The sequence below is a fragment of the Charadrius vociferus genome, unplaced genomic scaffold (assembly GCF_000708025.1).
Source record: "Charadrius vociferus isolate BGI_N301 unplaced genomic scaffold, ASM70802v2 scaffold72, whole genome shotgun sequence".
Lineage (NCBI taxonomy): Eukaryota > Metazoa > Chordata > Aves > Charadriiformes > Charadriidae > Charadrius > Charadrius vociferus.
Window position 1 is genome coordinate 4,583,303 of NW_009647830.1, and position 20,313 is coordinate 4,603,615.

The 20,313-nt window shown below is 38.2% G+C and overlaps 1 protein-coding gene across 1 annotated transcript in view; it reads left to right on the top strand.

Annotated features, from left to right (window-relative positions):
• POC1B (POC1 centriolar protein B) overlaps positions 1-10,841 on the top strand; it is a 49,563-nt gene extending 38,722 nt beyond the window's left edge. Inside the window, exons 9-10 of the mRNA XM_009882615.1 lie at positions 9,327-9,509; positions 10,737-10,841. Coding sequence (XP_009880917.1) covers positions 9,327-9,509; positions 10,737-10,841 — 288 coding nt within the window. The remainder of the gene's footprint in view (positions 1-9,326; positions 9,510-10,736) is intronic.
• The last annotated feature ends 9,472 nt before the right edge of the window (positions 10,842-20,313 follow it).

Consider the following 20,313-nt stretch of genomic DNA (forward strand, 5'->3'; position numbering starts at 1 on the left):
AACAATACCGATGAATACACTCGGTGACTTTGCCAGCTATTTGAACGAGATAGATGAAGTGCTAGCCCTTTATATGTATTTCAAGACTCTGCACAATAAATCATACTGTTACCAGCTATTGTTGCTTTGTAAAGTTCAGTTAGAGTTATGTAGCTAGCTATTGGTCTAAAGAGAGACTTTCAGTCGGTTTCTTAAGTAGGGGGAAGAGAACAGAAAGAATTCATGACCAGGCAATCCAGCAACACAGCTGTCATTTCTCTAGGTAGGTGTGTTCCTGGTGAGGATGCTGTGCTCCCACTCACACTCTGAGGTAACCCTGCCTCCTTCTCTCCATGTATTCGATGCCCTCTGTGAACCTCCGCAATCTGCTACTTGGAGTATAGGGAGTTTGCTCGCGTGCTATGGAAGTCCTAGTTTTTTTCACTTCCATTTTTATTCATTAGCATTTCTAGTATCAAATATAGTGGAATATTCTATTTATAGTATTAGAAAGGAGGCATTGCCCATATAGGGTTATTCATTTGCTGTCATTATTTCATTTCTAGTATCTATTTCATTATGTTTCCAGTTTCTGTTACAAGTATTCCTCCTGCCCTCCTTCAGCTTTTCCCTGCCCTAGTATGGATAAGAGGTTCAAGCAGAGTATACAATAAAATTTTTATTGGGACTCTATATGGGTAAAAAGAAGTCATCACTTGAAACTGTAGCATTGATTTTAGCTATAAGATGTTCCCTTGGACGTGCACACATGCAGTCCAAAGTAATTTGCCGAAATTAAAATTGGCTACTTTATTTTGTAACTGTGAACAGTGGGGATATTTCTATGGTTTTATGTTATCTGTCCTCAGATGTACAAAGCTTCTTGCTGAAGATGAAGATCTATTGAAGATTACTTATTACCTTCCTTTACCTTTATTTCATAGGGTACATATTGTTATTTTTAGTGCCTGTGGTGCAAGTATTTTTATAATTGATGAAAGTGTTTGAATATGGTCTTCCTGAACTGTTATATTTAGAACCAACTTCCTGGTAGGGAATTTCTTATCTTTGGAAATTGAAGCTTTAATGATTTCTGTCTAGTTTGCGTGGGATGTTCACGACATTTATTTATTTATTTATTTTTGCTTGCTTTATGGGGGAAATTCTTAGTTTTCTCTAAATGCTTAAAATGTAGCAGTTTGATTAGAACATGTTTGAGGGGGCTGTGGTTTTTTCTTGCTTTACCAGCTGCATCGCTACTGTATTTAGGTACTCTTATTTCATTTTAAGGGTTAGGTTTATCTAAATCTGGTGGAAATAGAGCATGGCTATTCAGTTTTTGTGGATCTGTTTACTGAATCAGACTGACTATTGCAGGGAACTATTGATGTTAGAAACTAACATCAATGAGCAAAAACTCAAAAAAAATTTTTTTCAGGTTTTAGGTGAAGCTCGGGCATTGGTGATGGTTGAAGAGTTTAGAAAAATATTTCAGAAATATTATTTGTTTCTATCTGGATATTTGTGGACTTCTATTAGTTTTTTATTGGGGAAGTAATTTTTATAATTCTTGGAGAAAACAAGGCTTATTTTTGGTTCTTTTTCTGTGTTCTCTTGACATCAATGGAATATGGAAGAAAATTTTTTGTTCTGTACTAGATTGTGTACACGTGGTATTGCAAAATACTCAGTGCATTGGATGCGCACTGTTTTACAGCATTTTCTCAAACTTACAGCAGCAACGGCAAATAAAACTTCTGGGGAAAAAGCTGATGTAACAAAACCACATAGCCAGTTTCTCATTATGTGTGGGAAAGAACACTTGTGAAGTATGATATGATTTCTTAACGTAAAACAATCTATTCAGGATATCTTGATATGTGCCTGTGAACAGAAGAGGTTTTATTATTTCATGCCATCACAGCAATGCTAAATTTAACATAGCTGTAATCCTATTAGAAATAAATAAATCTGATTAATCAGACCATAAATAAATCTGATTAATCAGACTGTAGCTGTAAGTGCATCAGGATTTCAGTTAATTTTGTACTGATGTTTTTAAAAAAATAATTTAGCAACTAGTTTTCATTCTACTGTGTTGGCCTCATGACCTCTAGAAACTCAGCTAGCTTAAGGATGAATTTGTTGTTTTCAAGACTAAGAAAGCTCTATTCAATTTTGGGTGAAAATGCCTTTTTTGCTAAGGAATTCAATCTGATAGTCTGGCTTGGTTTCTCAGCTGTGAGTTTGTATCCTGATGCCACCAGTCATGGTCAGGTTCTAAACTGAAGGATGTGCTACCTTCAGTGATGATACCTGTGCCAGAGAGGAGACCAATTATTTCTTTGCCATATTGGATGAGATACGCTTACATTAAATGCTTTCAGTTTTGGTTTTAGCTCGGACATTCTTTTAAGAGCTAGAGAAGACTGAGATGTGTAAGAAGCCGTGAAAGACTCTGAATTAAGTGTGAAATTCTGTGTTACAAGTCGTTCTGAAAGAGGTCTGCTCAAACTAGAAATGCTTGGCAGAGCTTTGTTTTAGATGCGCTGCATAGTTTAGCTGTATTTTACTGCTTGAATGCAAAACTTTGATTAAAGTTTGCAAATAAATTATACCAGAACTACCTCATCAGATAGCAAGGGGCAGAAAGCTGCATTTTGGCACATGGCAGGTTTCTGCTGTGCTGATTCATGTACGTGCAAGGGGAGAGGAAACGAAGAGAGCTATCATCAGCTGAAACTACAGGGAAGTTTTCTGCAGTAGAAACTGATAAAACAGATTGTGATTTAGCATACTCGCTGTTAGCCTAATAGATCAAAGAGCTCTGTTTTATATGGATCACTTATTGACTGGAAAAAAATAATTTCAAAGCAATAGAAGCGATCTGTGAATAATTATGGGCTAGAAAAAAAATGGAGAAAAAGCCATCTCCTGAATGGTTCAATTTAGCATATCCACAGTGAACCATTTTAGTCTGAGGGTAGGCTCACAAGATGGAGGAGAAAGCAGTGACAATGATAGTATTGTTACTTCTCCTGAGAAACTCCCTATGATTTCAAAAAACCAAAAAACGCAGGAAATCAAGATCTGGTAAGATTGGAGACTACTCTGTTATGCCTTTGCTCTTTGGTCTGTTTGAGCTTAATGCCCTACTTATGACTAATTGTTTGTAGTTGTTTTAATCACAGTATCAGAAATGTTTTAGTATTAGTAGGCAAATGTACCATGTGTTCAAAATTTAAAGGATTATTTTTAAAAAGCAGACCATGCCAATTTTTGTGATTCATTAGGAAGCTTACTAATGTCACTTTTTCATATAAGCCCATCTTAATTATAACATCACTAAGATACTCATTTGGAAGCTGTTGTGTATATTTTCCAAATTCGAAGCTCTTAGAAGATTGAAGACTAATGATTTTCAGTCGCAAGACAGAGACTTGTATTTTTTCATATTTTTTTCCTTGAGGGAATTTTTTTTCTCTATAAATAAAACTGCTCAGGCATCTTTATATATGGATGCATTTTACTCAGATTCTATTCTTATACATCATGAAGTGAAGGGAGACTGGGATGCAGTGTTTGTTTCTATCTGATCTGTGAATGTTTCATGGGAAAACATTTGGGAACAGACAGAGGTGATAAGGTTATGTGTAAGGATTTTCCACAAATTAAGTACCACCCACAGAGTTTTGGCTATTTTGCTTGACAGAAAACAAAGATGAGCAATTATGGTTTGCTGCTTGTGACATCATTTATAAGCTAAATTTAATTTTCCACTGAACATCCGCTTGGTAATGTCATGGTAATAACTTCCTATTGATTAATTAAATCTGTTCCTTCTCCTCCTTATTTGTAACTCACATGAAGTTGCCCAAATGTGAGTCCATTTTATTACCAACGGGCTGTGAATGGAAACTCTGTACACATTTTAATTTTCTTTTTAGCTTTGCTCAGAAGTAACAATTTAAAATTGATTGCCTTATTCAAATTTATTCTCTCAAAATAAGTTATAGCTCTGAAGTCTTTCAGAATAGTTTGGTTTTTTGAATTATGAGGCATTTTTACTACATTGCTGGCAACATGTAGAATTGTTTATGAATTGGTAATATTTAAAGTACTTTAGATAGGGACTAATTTGAAGGAAAGGGAACATCTAGTTCTTGAACACTGTGTAAAATAGGCTTTTGGGTAGAAAGTGTTTCTTTAAAAAAAACTTCTTTATAAAAGATTATACTGAATGAAAACGGTGGACATGAACTGATTGGTATCCAAAAATAAAGGAAATCTACTGAGACTCCTTTATACCAAGGTTTTGGCATTTGAGTGTTGCATTAGATTTCAGCAGTTTTGGACCCTTCACTGAGCTGGAGGAGATTGTTGATTTAGATTCTAAGAAAGGTTCAAATGTAAAGCAGGCACTTCAAGGATATAGCGGCATACTTGGTGTCTGACAACACTTAAAAAAATCTCTACAAATTTCCAGAATATGATAAAAAATAACAACCATTTTGGCACAACTTAAATAAGTTGAAAATTTGAAACTGTCTCATTTCGTTTCTCTTACTAATTTTGAAAGTTCAATTGTTTGCTTATCTGTATTTGATCCTTTCAGATTTGACAAACATCAAGGCCTTTGTCTTATTTATATAAGCACTTTCATGCTGCATTGTTGCTATACGTCTTGGAGTATATAACAGAAGAATTTCAATTTCCTGCTTAACCCACTAAATTGCCAGAAGATTTTTTTCCCATACTCTGACTTGGCAATGTTGGTGGTAATTTACTGAGCTACAAAGCATTTTTCGCAGCTGATTTGTCTGATACAGTAAAACTGATCCAAAATTCAATGTAAGAAATAAAAAAATGGTGAGATTTTTAGTAGCTTAGTATTTGCTCTGTTTACCTGAATTGACAGCTTTCCTCCTTGGGTTGGAAGAGCCTATTTAGCTTGGCTTTAATAGTTTAATGTCCCACAAAGTGATTACAGATTTTGCTGAAATCTCTATTTTCAGTCTGAAGTACAGCAGGTTTGTTGGAAAAGAAACTGAGAAAGACCAACCTCAGAGTAGAAATGTTTTTAGAAGAACTTGACAATGTCTAATAACCTCAGCTTGTTTTCCTCACCTGCTCCATTAATTTAAATTAATTTAAAAACCTAATACTTCATATTACAAACAGCAGATTTTTAATTTGAGTGCCATTGAATGTTAAATCTATTTTTTATTATTTTTAAATACTTGAGAATTAATAGATTATCCGTAGGACACTGAACTTGCAAAGCAGTATGCCTTTAAGCAAAGTTAAAGAGTATCGTTGAAGTTTACAGTTACATCTGTTTTGGCTGTGTTATTTAATTACTTGTATCATTCAAATGGCAAGAAAATTAATGTACTTCTCAAAACATTAATGTTAACAAAGCTACTTGTACTAGACAAACTACGCTAGGTTTATTTCCAGTGAGCTTATTGATATTGGTGTCTGGGAAGGCGTGGGTGGCAGCCTGGGTCTTTCTCTCACTTCTGTAATTCACATCCTTATTCCCTTCTGCGCTAAGGAGCGTGAACTCGTAGAGCTGCATTAACCTCAGGTGGGAAACTCTGGCAAATGGTTTCTTGAAGCTTTCAGGAACTTAATTACTTCTGAGACCCCTACCTCTTCATTAGGTTTGATTAAAATCGGCAAAAGGTGCCAAAACTTTCAGAGGACACATACAGGTGCCTACAAAGAATAATTGCATAAGCTGTACAAATTGCTCCTGCACCAACCGGCTGTTTTTCACTGACACTTTTAACTTCACTCATCAACTGCCTGCGTTTCATATGGCGTGTGATAACCGGGCAGGTTTGCTGCTGCCATGCAGAATATATAATGCTTCAGTTCTACCTGCCGTGCCTGCAACGTGTCACATCCACCCTGCCTCCAATTCTCCTGAAATTTGTTGCAACTTAATCAGTGAGCCCTCTACCTCTCTGTCGAATTTAGCTAATCCTGGTTGAGGTTTGGAAGCTTCTGGGCAAGCAGTTGAGATTTACAGACAGAAATGAGGTTTCTGTAATCTCAATATCTTTCTATAGAAATCTCACTAAGAAGTCTACTCTAACAGACTTTCCTGTTGTAGCTGAATACAAGGATGCTCTCCATAGTATGATTGGTTGTAAGCCAGGAATTCTTTAATGTATGGCAGCAATTTTTCTTTAACATTTGAATGCCAAATTGAGCTTAATCTTTTCTTTGTTAATCAGCATCTGAGACTATCTCCATCTTGTGATTCAGTAAGTGTGCCAAAAAGCTTCCATTAATCCTGTTTCCCAAGGACCTCAGATATAACTTGGTAAGTCAGAAATAACACAGTGGACCTGAGCTCTTCTAGGACTGAATTAATGATATCTCATATAACGAAATCTGCAAAGGGAAGATATGGACAGTCTTAAGACGCAATAGTCCTATATACTTCATCCTTATCCGGAAGCACATGGGATACATTGTGAGCCATTCTGAGATATTCAGAACACTGTCTTTTGAGGACTTCTAACACCTTAATGCAAGGAGCTAAAGCAAAGTAAAATTAAATGGGAAATTCATTTTCTGCCTACCTTGTCCAAAAATCAAACCATTCGTATTCCATTTCATTTTGTGCTAACAAGTGACTCCTTCACAATGTACAATTCTTGGGAATAATTTGAAGTTGACATCGCAACATTTTTGACATTGAGGAGAAATTGAAATCCATGCTACTGGAGAGAAAGATGTAATTAAAGGATCTAGTTAGGAGTGGGGAATTTCTGGGTTCAAATCCCTTCTCCTATGTTGTTTTTTTTTTTTTTTTTTCATTTTATCCCCTTATATATAAAATATAAAGCCTCTAATGGGAACAGGACTTACCTGCTCCCGACTGAGCATCCTAACCACTGAACTAAAGCTGCTTTCTGTTAAACAGTGGCAAAACCAGAACAGCACGACTGGGGAAAATACCCTTTCTTCCGCAGTTTCATGCCTTTAAAAGGCAACAGCCTGGCTGACAAAGCATTGCGCCATGAGACATGGGTTTAAATAGCCTTAGACTGAGAAGGCCAGTTCTCTGTAGTCCAATGCAAATGTTGTAACCATTAGGACATTTTGTAGATCAGCCTCGGATGTTTAATGTTTGAAATCTGTAGTTTGAGGTCTAGCACACTTTTATTTTTTGACATAACCCAGTATCAATACAAATCACTGATGGATTTCACTATTAGTTGCATCAGACTCTTATTACTCTTATTACTAGTTCATTTGCATAAATCACTCACCAAGCACAGAAAAGAGGGCTGAAAAGGAACTGGAGGTATCTTCTGGTTCATTTATCTGTTTCTTCCATCATAATTAAATCAATGAAAGTGACATACCACCAAATACCATCGTACTATCAAACCTTGAGAAGGGTTCCATGTGGTTTTGTAGCATTGTCAATTAAGGTCTGAAGTATGTGCATGGGTATGTCCCCCTATCCCTATCAACCCTGTGCTCTGCACTTTATGGATTCTCGCTCGGGGGCTGAGACCTGTCCCTGCAGAACTTAACTTCACAATGGAGCTTTTAATCCAGAGAGGGTGGTGAGACTTTCTTCTTTGCCTTCCTCTTCCTAACATACAAAACCCTCTTACCCCACCACCTCTTACCCAATGCTTCCAGCCATTCCCTTCCCTAGATCCATGGTCTTCTAATGACTCTATGTGTGTGGCATTTTTGGTTTGCTCTTGTGCTTTGGTAGTAAAAAGAAAAGCCCTTCCAGACAGATGGTGGACACAACTTGTCTCTTGCTTAGTTCTCTCTCATTGATGTAGATATCGCAACCCCAGCACTTACGGAAGAAAAGATTTTGGAGAATCAGCGAGTCCAGAGAAGAGAGCATGTTAGTTGGTCAGGACTGTGCAGGATGGCACTGACGACAGAGGAATAGCATTGTGGGTCATGCAGCAGTATAAGTTCCTGATAATATTGATATGATTTAGCATTACTTATATTTAAAATCATGACACTGTCATAGTAGCAGTATTTTATCCATTGTGCACTGATCCTTCCTGATTCAAAGGCAGGGTCAACTACACATAAATCATTCTTGACAGAAACTCATCAGCATGCCTAGGTAATCTTGTAAAGGTTTGCCACTAATTCTGCCTAGCAATTTACATTCTACAGGATTATTTTGTAGACTTAGGAGATTTTTTTTTTTTTAATGGCTGACAATGATTTTAAGACTTTCTTTTGCAAATCTGCTCAGCTATGCAACATAGATGTATTTTGGGTATATGGTTAATATTGTGTATTTTAAATACCTCAGGTAAGACTGAAATTTCCCCTTTGCATAGCTAATGGGTATTTTCATCAGCTGTCAATAAATTTCAGAGATACAGTTAAACTGTAACCATTTAAATGTTCTGTTTTGTAAATGTGGATATTGGAAATATAGTTAGAGATAATAAAACTTGACTACCTCAGTTTATTTTAGTGTCAAAATAAACTGGTTGATAATAAAATTGTCTGAGGGTATAAGAAGTTTTCAAAGAAATCTCAAAAAGTCATTAATAAATCAGGTAAAGTTGTTATGAAGGACCTTGTAATGAATCAGTGATGATTTAACCATTAGTGACTCAAAAGTGCCATTAAGAACTTCAAGGTACACACACAAAAGCGGAAGTGATTGGGAAGATCATGCTCTCTCACTTACCCCGGAGCACTGTTTATATATCAGAGTTATTTCTCTCTTAACTGTGCATGGTGTGGGTCTTTTCTGTTGTTTCCTTCTCCCACTTTATGAAGGAATCAGTTTCTCAATAAGTAATGCCACTGAATAAACAATGGAAAGCTAATTTTTTTTTTTTATTCTGAAAGATGTTACACTAAACAAAGGTTTCATACTATGAAGTTGGAAGGAACCCTTGTGATCATGTAGTCACATATGGATTTTTCATCCATATGACTGCTGTGAATGAATTCCTTTGAACTAGAGCTATCTTTTTGAAGAAAACTCCAGTCAGCAATAGTATTTATTCAAGCTTTAATTCAAGCACTAGTAGTACAGCATGTAGTTCCTCAATCATACGTGCCTGAAAAATGTGCCTAAAGACCGCTGAGATTTCTCTTATTGCCTCATCCATCACAGCTGAAATTCTGTCTTAGGTCAGAATGAATTGAACCCGGTACAAGAAGCAAATCTGAAGGCCCTTGTGTGTGTGCATATATGTGTAAATAGATTTATTTATTTATTTTTAATTAAAAGCCAGACTTTTCTGCCTATCTTCTTTTATGGTTCCAATTACATGAAGACAAAGGCAACTGAATATTCAAATGGTGTTTCTGTATTCAAGGATGATGTCAGCAGTGAAGATCTGCAGTATCCCCCTGCTTCGGTCTTGGCAACAAGTTCAAAAAGGGAGTCGGAGAATGAGAGCGAATCAGCTGTGCATAATGTGGACAAGCAAACAGGCATCTCCCCCTCCCTGGGTAATGCTTTGGAGCACATTGTGGAGCAACTGGATGTTTTAACTCTAGTAAGTATGTAATAACAGATAATTCTTGCAGTGGAAAACGATAATGCTGTCAAATGGGCAAAAAAAAACCCCAGAAGCTACATTCATAAATCAGAATATTAGTGACTATTGGGGTTATTTTGAATAGTTGTATGCTCAAGTGAATGTTTTGGGTTTTTTTTTCCTTTCAGCAAATATTGATCGCGTGTATTGTGTTTGCTAAAGTGAAAGCTTCCTGCTACATAATCATAAAGATTATTGTATTTTTAACTCTGGAGGACAAGAGTCACTATTTTTCAGTAGTGAGGTCTAGTGTAGATTTGCCAGAAGCCATTTGTTTAGCAGACATTGTCAGATTCCAGCTTGAACAGTCATGCATTAGCGGGGGATGAACCAAGTAAATTGGCAATGTCCCATTAAATCCCTTTTCAAACTTAGTGTTCAAGGTGTTGGCTGAGGTAGGAATCTAAGCAGTGGAATAATTCCTAGTGTCACTGAAACTGCACAAATACCAGTCTCAGTCAGTGACTCTGAGTCACTTGTCTGCGAATGCTCAATGCTACTTTTTAGTAATGCAGATTTAGCCAATCTATGTTTTCAGATACTACTCTGTAGTCTGTAATATATTAACATTAGACCAAATCAAAAGGGAGAGGCTAAGGTGTTTTTTTCCTGCGTTCTTTTGCAATATATATGTTAACTCAAGAAATAAGTTTTGGGAAGTATTGAGTCAAGTCATCAGTTGAAAATTATTTGTGTAGTAAATTGGATTAAAAAGAAACTGCCAGCCTGTGTCCAGAAACCTACCCTTTCTGATGAAGGTAATCTCCTGGAGAATACCTTTTAATAGTAATTTTTTTTCTTATTTTCTTTTTTGGAAAGCTTCTTTTAGGTTTTTGGAAGACACCATTTGGGGTGACCAGTGATGGCTAGTTTTCTATTCAAATATGGATGTAACGTTTGCGTAGTATTTCAAAGTAATTTCTATATGCACATATACATTTCTGTCTCTCTCTCAGAGAAAATATTTTATGAAAACAATTTTAAACCTTTAGACAATTTCTATAAATAGAAAGCCATTATTTTAAAATACAGTTGTAAGTTGTAGAATAGCTAAGGAAAGACCATCTGAAGATATTTTTTCCTGTTGAGTTAAAATGATTTTTCTTATGTTACTATGTTGCACACTCTTATAAGACTGTGTCAGTAATATAAAAACAAATTGAAATTACTGTCCTCTTCATGCAGACTATTTCAATCCTGGAACAACGTCTGACTTTGACTGAAGATAAATTGAAAGAATGCTTAGAAAATCAGCAAAAGATGTTACTTGAGGGAAGACAGGAAGAATAAAAGATGACAATGAACTATATGGATGAATATATTTTATATATTCACAAGGAAATAATAAATGTTACTTCATTGGATTTTGCTATAAGCCAAAAAATAATCCTTTTCTAACAAGTCAGCGTAAGAAAAACTGAAGAAAAAGTATACAACACATTTTAAACATTGGTAGCAAGCAGATCTTCTGGTTATATATTTAATAAAGTGTAGCCCAGACAAAACTAATATTTTCTAAAATCATTCCCATTGAACATTACAGGACTCTCATTTCAACCTAATAAGGTCTTTGAATACAACTAAGGAACAAACTGCGTATTTTTAGATGAATAGCAATTATTATGGAAGTGCACTATGCAGGTTTTTTAATTCAGGTAAGGATTGAGAAAATAATGCTCTTTGTGTTAAGGCAACATTACTCAAGCACCTAAATTAAATACGACCTAATTAGGCCTAACTCCAAAAATGCCAGAGGTTTTCTTTGTCCCTTACTTGCTCTCAAATATTTTTACCAAAAAGTAGTGGCAGTTACTCTATAGTTTCGAAACATTTTAGTGGATTGCAAAAAGATGTCATGTAACAACAAATATGAAAATGAAGTCACTTAAACTTTGAAACCATAATTGTATCTGTGTAAACTCAGCTGCAAGACTGATGCAGCCGAGCACTGCTGCTTATCTCATCCCCGTCAAAACTCATTTTTCATATATAGAAAAATAAAAATCAGCTTTGTACTTCTGAAGAATATATTTGAACCAAAGACAAAATGATGTGAAATCTGTATCGTAAATACAAAAGGTTCTCATCCTCCAAGGAATTCCACAGGTGCTCAAGCTTTGCATGCTATGAAAGTTCCCCATCAGTTAATGTGTTATGAAGGAAGCCATTAATCAGGAAAGACTTTGCAATGTATAATGATTTTGGTTTTATTTTTAATAAAAATGCAATTTTTAGATGATTCTATGTCTTTTTTTTTTTTTTAATAGAAAACTTCTATGCTTCTTTAGGTCTACCTATTATTTTTTTTTAAATGGCAATTGCAGAACACTTACTGTAAATCCACAATCAAAGCTAGGTAGTCATCCATTTCTGCGACTTCACATTTTGTATGTTGAAAAATAGCACACTTGAAATGGGGGGAGCATTTTAATCCAATTCTTCAACTGACTGTATATAGATAAAGCCCATTTCCCAGGCTGAACCTCATTAACATCAACAGACTTCAGCTTAAGTACAGAAGCTCCCTGTGCAAATACTATTGCAGTTCAAGCCAAAGCAATGAGCAGTCAATTTTTCTTTTATAACTTTTCATTTTCTCTCATGGTAATCACCTTCAGATAGCCAGACACCACCTCGCTTGCTTGGTAAACTCTGAATTTTGCCAACAAGTACTACATATTTTCAGTTCAATCTTAAGTAGTCCTGTTTATCGCAAAGAAGCAGTCTCTTCTTATAAAAATTTTAGATGCAACTAATTCTACGCAACATCCTAGCACAGATTTTTTTTTTGGTGAAAGGATGGTCTTACATATTCCAATGTAAACAGCCTGACCTTTGATTATGCAATTGTTTTATAATGCTATATAATGCATAGTTATGTAAATACTGTCTTTTAGGTCAGATGTACTTTGCTTTACTCATTTGCAAATACTCTTGTGGTCTTCGTGTTTTCTTGGCTCCATTAGAAGAAGCAAAACCATGTAGCTATTGAAGTCCTTTTCCTGTTTCTTGTTTTCTCTGAGTGGACCATATATATCTGTTTTGAATCACAGAATGGTCAGGGTTGGAAGGAATCTCTGGAGATCATCTAGTCCAACCCTCAAAATCCCAACCCCCTAAATCTCTAGATTATTTTTTTTTTTTAAGCTTTCCAGGATTTTTTATCAACAGGACTTGGAAATGTATTTTACTTCTGTATTTTTTAATAAAGTCTCTGCTGAAATTTTCCTTTCTGCCTTAGCTCCTATCACTAATCTGTCTTCCTTTTTAGTACCTATTATCTGGAGCATTTACTACTTAATCCAGTTTATTCCTCTGTTTGTGAATCTGGTGAACTAACATAACGTTTCCAAGTTAGGATATATTCTTGTCATTCTGTCAGGTGGTCTGTTGATATTGAAACTCAACATGCATGGCACTTGGGATGGCTGTATCGCTAGAAATAGTTGTTTGAGAACAGGATGGAGGTATTTTCCTCAAGCTGTGGTGGCTCTCCTAGAACACAACCACAACCAACTAACATGATGTTTCTTTTAAAAGAATATTGATGTGGGCTAGTTATCTCATTCTCTGGATCCATATAATTTCAAATAAAACTATGGAGTAGAAAAACTTTCCTTAAAAGCACCTGAAGAGGCTGGTTTAACTTTCAGAAGCATTTACTCTAGGGTTTGTGCTCTGGCAAATAACTGGTGACTTGACTAATTTGAATTACCTGATAGAGCTTGAGGAAAATGACTGCTGGTTAGCCTTAGTTGTGCTTCTGCACCATGTGAAAAAATAATTGCACGGGTCTTGAAATGCTTATGAAAAGTTTATCTGTATTGCAGACTGCAGTGAAGTAGTGAAAATCCATACTTGTTCTAAACAAGCAGAACCACATACCCAATGCAGTCCTCAAGCAAAATTATCCCTCTAATAGCAAATGTAAATATGCCACCCTGTTGGAGAAAGACTTCTTCCAGCATCCAGGCCAGCTACTGTAGAAATGGCTTAATTATTAAAAAAAACCCCAAAACACCAATGTCTGAATGACATCCAGTAGATCCCCAAGGTTTGTGGGGGAGAGAGAAGGTGGCAGCAGGAAAAACCTCTCCTGCCGACTGGGAGACTGTCTCTGGAGGAACCCAACTTCCAATTCCTGCAGCGTCAAAGTGTTTACGCGGTAGCTCAGCAACTCGTGGTACGTGCTTCTGCAGCCATTGCGAAACAAAACTGCTCTTCAAAATTGAAAGCAATGCTGTCACTTACATAAAGCATGATGTTGAGGCAATAAAGGTATTTTTCTCAGTTTTTCATTTTGGATGGCAATATGCGCTTTCTTTGGGAGCATGTTTAGAGGTTCCTAATTATCCCCGTGGGGCAGACACAAAATGGCTAAATGTTGCAACGTTGGACCTTAAAGCACTTCACTTTTTCTTTTTTGATCTGAACACAGAGGTTTTCAAATAGCAGGGTAAAAACAGACAGACATCTGTTTATGCCAATAATCCATTGTGCTTTATGGACCAACCTGACAACTCAAACTGTATTCTGGGTTTTCTCTATTTTTTAGAGGTTGTTTTATTTTTGGTTTGGTGGGTTGTTTTTTTTTTTGTTGTTGTTGGTTTTTTTTAAACACACCACTACATTCTTCAAAAACTTTCAGTATTTACCTTTTACCACTGCTGACACTTTTTTATAATCTTATAGTTTTAGAAAACCAGTTCCTGGAGGTGAATGCATCTGAACAACTCCCTCGTCTTTGGGGGATTGTTGTTTCTTGTTTTTATACATGTAAGATAATAATTCATTGTTTCATTATCTTTCTGGCAAGAAACTTAAACTGTAGTTTTAAATTTTGATTAAACTAATCTTCTGGTTGGAGAAATTGTGGTAGAATAGCTTCCCTTTGCCATTTTTGGATGGCCTGAACAGATCCCTGTAGCATGAGGGATTTGAGAACAGCTTCCCACCTTTATATATATTTATTTAAATAAATAAATATGCTGTACTATTTTTAGGGTAAACAGTATTTTTTTTTCTTCCTTTTTTCTTCCTTCTTACAGTGTTGCTGAATTATTTTCATTGCCACATCGCAGCACAAGACCACTCTTGAGTTTTCTACTGAGTGGCGGTAGCTGGGATGTGAATGTACTTCCAAGGACGTCGCTTTATGCAACCCGTTTACCTTGTAAGACTTTTACAAATCAGAAATTCTGTACTCTTTGCCCCAAACAATTAATGAATATGTATGTTCACATTGGATTCAGGAACAGTATGTTTTTGTCAGAGTGCCCCCTCGGGGACTTTTGCACGCTTCGGATGCATAATACAATTGAAGCCGTTTCTTTGTGAGAAAATAGGTTAATGACTTGCCAAAAGGCAGATGTTAATTGGAAAAAGTGCATACAAGTCCTTTTCTTTACAATGTATATGGGTTGCATTTGTTATGACTTGCATCCAAGAACAGGTGCAATTTCAATTGACTCAGCTAACAGGATGTGCTGAGTACACTCCTCACCAATTTCACCAGAAATTTTAAATCCAGCAGAAAAAAAAATGAGATTCTAAACTAGTCAGTGAGCAATAAGCAGCATTTATTACCTCTTACAGAATGTATTTATAACTTAGTATTGTACTTAAACATCTTAGTAATATTAAAATAAGGCCTTTGATTATTTATTGGTTTGAAGACTTTTTCTGGTGAGTGCTGAGGAATCCTATACAAGACAAAATGTGTCATCCCTTCCAAAATATTTTCTTTTGTGAAAGAGTTCTAGACAAGGTACCACGAGTGTATTTGTAAATGTGACTTAAAGTAGGAAAATTGCTTATTTTCCCTAACACGTTTCCTGCTGCGAAGCTACACAATCAGATTCAGATCTTCACCTTGCCTTGCTTCATTTTCCTTGTCTTCAGAAGCAAAAATTAATAAAACAAGTGAAAAAAAAAAAACCACCTGGGTGTGTCAGGGTCAGAACGGTTGCTGTTTGGTAGTTTAATAGTTTGATTCCAAGAGCCTCTGGGAATTTCATACGAGTCCACTGGAGCAGGGACTTGAGTTTGGATCCGTGTGCCTAACCTAACCTTGGCCTTCAAAAGTCACTCTCTCACCTGAGGAGAGCTGAATGTAAAATTGGTCTGTCTGGGAAGCAGCGACGGTCTAGACCAGTGCAGGAACATCTAGTTTAGGAGTCCCCCAGGAGCTTTGGCATTAACGGGGGTACCGAGTCTGCTGGAGATGGGGGTCACACGATTTTCCCATGCCTCTAGCAGGGGCCTGGGCGTCAGAGGCCTCGGTGCGCTTGCAGAGGCGGGAGCGGGCTGAGAAGAAATGCTGCGGGTCTCAATGCTATCTAAATACAGGATTCTGCAACTCAGAGTAGTAGTTAGGTTAGTAAGTCCCGTTATGGCCTGTGTCCTTACAGGCCAGGATAAAACAGAGGGACACAACTTCTCTTCAGAGCTGCTAAAGAGGAAGCAGCTGCCAGAAGAGAAGAAGACAAGACAACTGTTAGCTATCTTTTTCATCCTTTTGTGCTTTGTATTGTAATGAAATAGTACCTCTGTCTCAAGTTTTTTCCTCCTCCTAATCCCCAGAGGAAACCTCTGTGCCTTTTAGAGAGATAAAACCTTAGGACAAAGAGAAAGTCGCAGGAACTATGAGTCTCAGTGCTATAGGGTGTCACTGAAGCCTTTTCTGGCCACAGTGATGGAAGCCAAAGGCTTACCGTGCTTATTCCAACACCTGTATCAAATCTCAATTCTCTCGTAAGATTCAGAAGATTTATAAGATTCATAAGCAAAGCATGTTTGCAGCGATCTGCTGTTTATGAGGACTTTATGAACCAGTGTCATAGAGACAGAAGTCTGGGAAGGTCAAAGCAGTAAAATCCTTTCTCTAATTTCTTCTAAGAAAGATTCAGGTGAGCCACGTGCAATGGCTCCTGCTGTATGACGCCACCTTCATCTTGCTCATCTCAAAAATAAACATTGAAGATGCAACGTGCTTGGGTGGTAGAGAAGGACAGAATGCTCCTGGCAGCCATTCTTCCTCATGAGAGCACTTGTTGAACTTGGTTTTTAATCATTCTTTTTATTAATATTTTCACCCTATGATACATGCCGAGAGCACAAGACCCAGAACGTTTCCTAGAGCCTAAAAAGAGCAACTTGAAAGACAGTTGCTGACGGTTTCTGAGCATGTCCAAGTTCTGCACTGATTAGTAAGTGTATTCTGTTAAGTGATGCTACACCTGAAAATCGATGTTGCAGGCAAAAGCAGGGCTTAGCTCATAGTCTGTAAGATTTGAAAGTCCCTGTACTTCACAAGACCAGCTTTCACATCTAAGAAAATTTTACAAATGTAATAAGATGCCATTAACTTTTCAGTTAAGCAGTGAGTGTAATCAGACAAAGCATAGTAGATTATAATATTTAATTGCAGGTGACCGAACTGAGTGGTTGCAGTCTGTGCTGATGTCTCTCTACAGCTTCACTGCTGAAACACTGTGAGCTTTTGTGCAGCTTCTGCAATCTATTCGGCATAGACCTAGCCTATAAATAGCCGCATTATTGAAAGACTGTGAGAGGCTCATTAGAGAAGTTGTGACAGCCTCATATGAGCCAGGGCTGATATAGAACCACGCCGAGTTACCAAAGACTTTCAGCCTGTGGGTAACACCAAGCGCGAAGTTGGGCTTTTGGCCATGCAGCAGAGGTGATGCCCCTCCAGTCTTCCCCCTCAATCACCGCGGCTGTGGACTCTCGCGAAGTACACCGCACTTCTTGCCGGCTCCGGGCACAGGGATTTCTTTCCAAAGGAAAGCACGGCAGGCGGGAGCTCATGGTCGCTCCGGTCGTATCCCAGCCTAGAGCCAGGATGCAGCCAGGGCGTATGCTGGGGGCCGGGGCCGCAGGACATCCTGCCCGCGCTACCTACCCACCAGCCCAGACCCAGCCGGGGAGATTAGTCATCTTAAAATCACACGCAGGGCAGAAGTACTTTGCTGACTCAATAGGAAGTCGCCGGCTGAAATCAGTGGGACTTCTCACGTGATTGAAGCTACATGCCGAAAATGTCTTAATCTTGTGCACTGTATTCACATAACTGGGGGGGAAAGAGAGAAAATTTAAAGAGCAGCTAGTGGCTGTTTTCTTTCAAAGGTACGTGGAAAGCAAATATAGCCATTATAACATGAGCTTCTGGTTAGTTTAAAAGGGTACTTTGCTATTTATTTCACAGCTATCTGAATTATAGGCTCCCACTTGTGGGTCTGGCACTCGGGTAAATGAAGAGTATGCGGGACCGAGTCCCCAGTTTGTACACAGACCTTATCCTACAGCCTTTTGGGTACTGCCTTGGAAGAGGTGCTAGAATGAGAGAGGTTTCTAGGATCATTCAAAACCATGAAAGAGGAAATATCCCTCTTTTTGTCTTTTTTTTTCTTTTATAAAGAAAAATGCTCTCAGCTACCCAGCTGTTCCAAGTTGTGTATGTGTTTTCCACATTCCTCTCTTTTCTCTAAATGCTCAAGTTAGTCATTTGAAAGCGAGAGAGTTATGCGCTCGTTACATAATCTGAGTATTGGGAGAGAATTACCCATATTTTTCTGTCTAATGGGTTTGGGAGGAACAGGGAGGAATACAAAACTAACGACCTGTAATATCTGAAAAATGTTATTCAGAATGAAAATATGATGGATACAATAAAATCACTGTCCCCTCACCCAGCATCTCGCCACTGGTTTTGCATTTGTGTACATTGTAGGGTAACAAAGCTGAGCCCTCAGCATTCATTGTGAAAAACCAGACTGGAATACCTGAGGTCTCATTTTTATGATTTGCCTCATACAAGGAGTCACTTAGAAAACCATATATAATGTAGCCCATTAATGTTAGCTATGACACACCCTGTTTGTTTCTTCTTCTTTTTTTTTTTTTTTTTTTTTTTTTTTTTAAGGAACGAGTATGCCATAAGAAACCCTGGCTGGGAGGTTTCCAACAGCACAGGTTTTTTTTTCAGAGAATGCCGATTTGTCGTAAGCAAAATGTTTCGCAGAAGCGTCTCTGTTTGGATGAACTTCCGATGGAACACAGGCAGGTTTCCATCACAAGCCCGCCTGATTTCCTGCCAGCTCGCCTGGCACCTCTCCAGGCTCCGCGGCTCCGGGATGGCTCTGGACTGAACCTGTGATTCTTCCTGACTTCCTTTTATTTATTTATTTATTTATTTTTCTTTTTTAAAATAGAGGGAAAAGGTCTTGGGAGATATACACGTTGGCTGTGCCTGGCTTTTGCTGATTGTTCAGAGTTGGGTATTTTGATAATAAGGACCTCGCCCAGCAGAGTCCTGTGGTTTGTTCTGTGGGAGACCCAAAGCAGCTTTCCTCCCCTCCCAGAGAAGCTGCTCAGATTAAACTGCCCTGGAAGTGAAATATTTTTCATACTGCATTGAGCTTCATTTCTGAGCATTTTCAGGAGAACTCCCGCTGCCAAGATTGTCTCCTCCTCCCTACTTTCTAAAATGCCTAATTGCACTGCGGTTTCTCTGTACTAGCAGTGCCCTTCAACACCGTCTCCTTCAATCGCTTCTCCTGGGGCAGTTTCTGGTACAGAGGCTGCATCAACTTCTCTAGTGTCTTCTGGGCACTCGCAGTTGCTGGAATTGTGGACGTGAGGTGGTTTCTTGGGTCCTGAGGCACAGAGATACACTCTAGGAAGCCGCCTCAGTGGCTGGCTGCTTGTGCTTTGGCTGCTGCTCCCTGGTTTATCTGCTCCATCTTCCCTCGGAGCCAGGGATATTTCTCTGCACTTCAGTCTGAATCACCTGGGGGGTGCCGGTTGTTTCATTTTTTTTCTCTTTAATGTGGGGTTATCTGAGGGCAGGACCTTGTGCAGGCGTATGCCCGGCATCCTGGGGGCTCAATAGGTGAAGCAAGCTGGGGAAGGCAGATAACTTGTCTTTCACCTCAGGGCTCGTGCTGCAGGCAGTCGACTTTATCTGCCTTTGTACTCCAGATTCTCAACCTCTAACAACCTCCTATGTGTTTTTTTCCTTCAGCCCATAAGTTTCATCAGTATGTTAATTGTGTCTTTGTACTTGGGTTAACTTGGCTTTGAAAAGCATCTGACTGAGAAGAAGCATTTGGCCAACATTGAGAAGATATGGTGATTTAAACTCTGGAGCCGATTTGGTCTTGGTGTACCAAACAACAGAATCCAACTATAAGCATCATTTTAATACTCTCTTTAAACATTACAGTATCTCGTTTTTTTTCCAGACATTTCCGTTTTAATGATATTGTCTCAATCAGGAAAACGATTACATCCAAAAGTGGGTTGTCCGAGAGGCTGGCGCAGCCAACGGGATCAGACCATATTGCTGTCACAGCACGGCCAGGAGCTATAGAGAGAATGGGGAAAGAAAGGGATGTGCCCCAGTGTAATTTTCTAGGTAGTGCCAGACCCTGAAGCTTCCAAGGAGAAGAAGGGGCTTTAAGTTTTGGGGGTGAGAGTGGAAGAGGCAACGCCAGCAGAAGCTGAATGCAGGCAGAGAGAGAGAGATAGGGAGAGGACAAACATGAACCCCATTCTGCTTAAGTACAGCCTCTGATAATTAGGTTGAATGGTCTTCCCAAATCTACCCCCAATCTCTGCCTCCTTCTGCACTAATGCTTTGTCCTGCCTATATTGTCTGTCCTACTGTAGCCCATCAGTTCTTTCTTTATCTCTTCCTCTCTGTGTTTTCACCCTCTCTTCTCTCCCGTCCTTTTCCTCT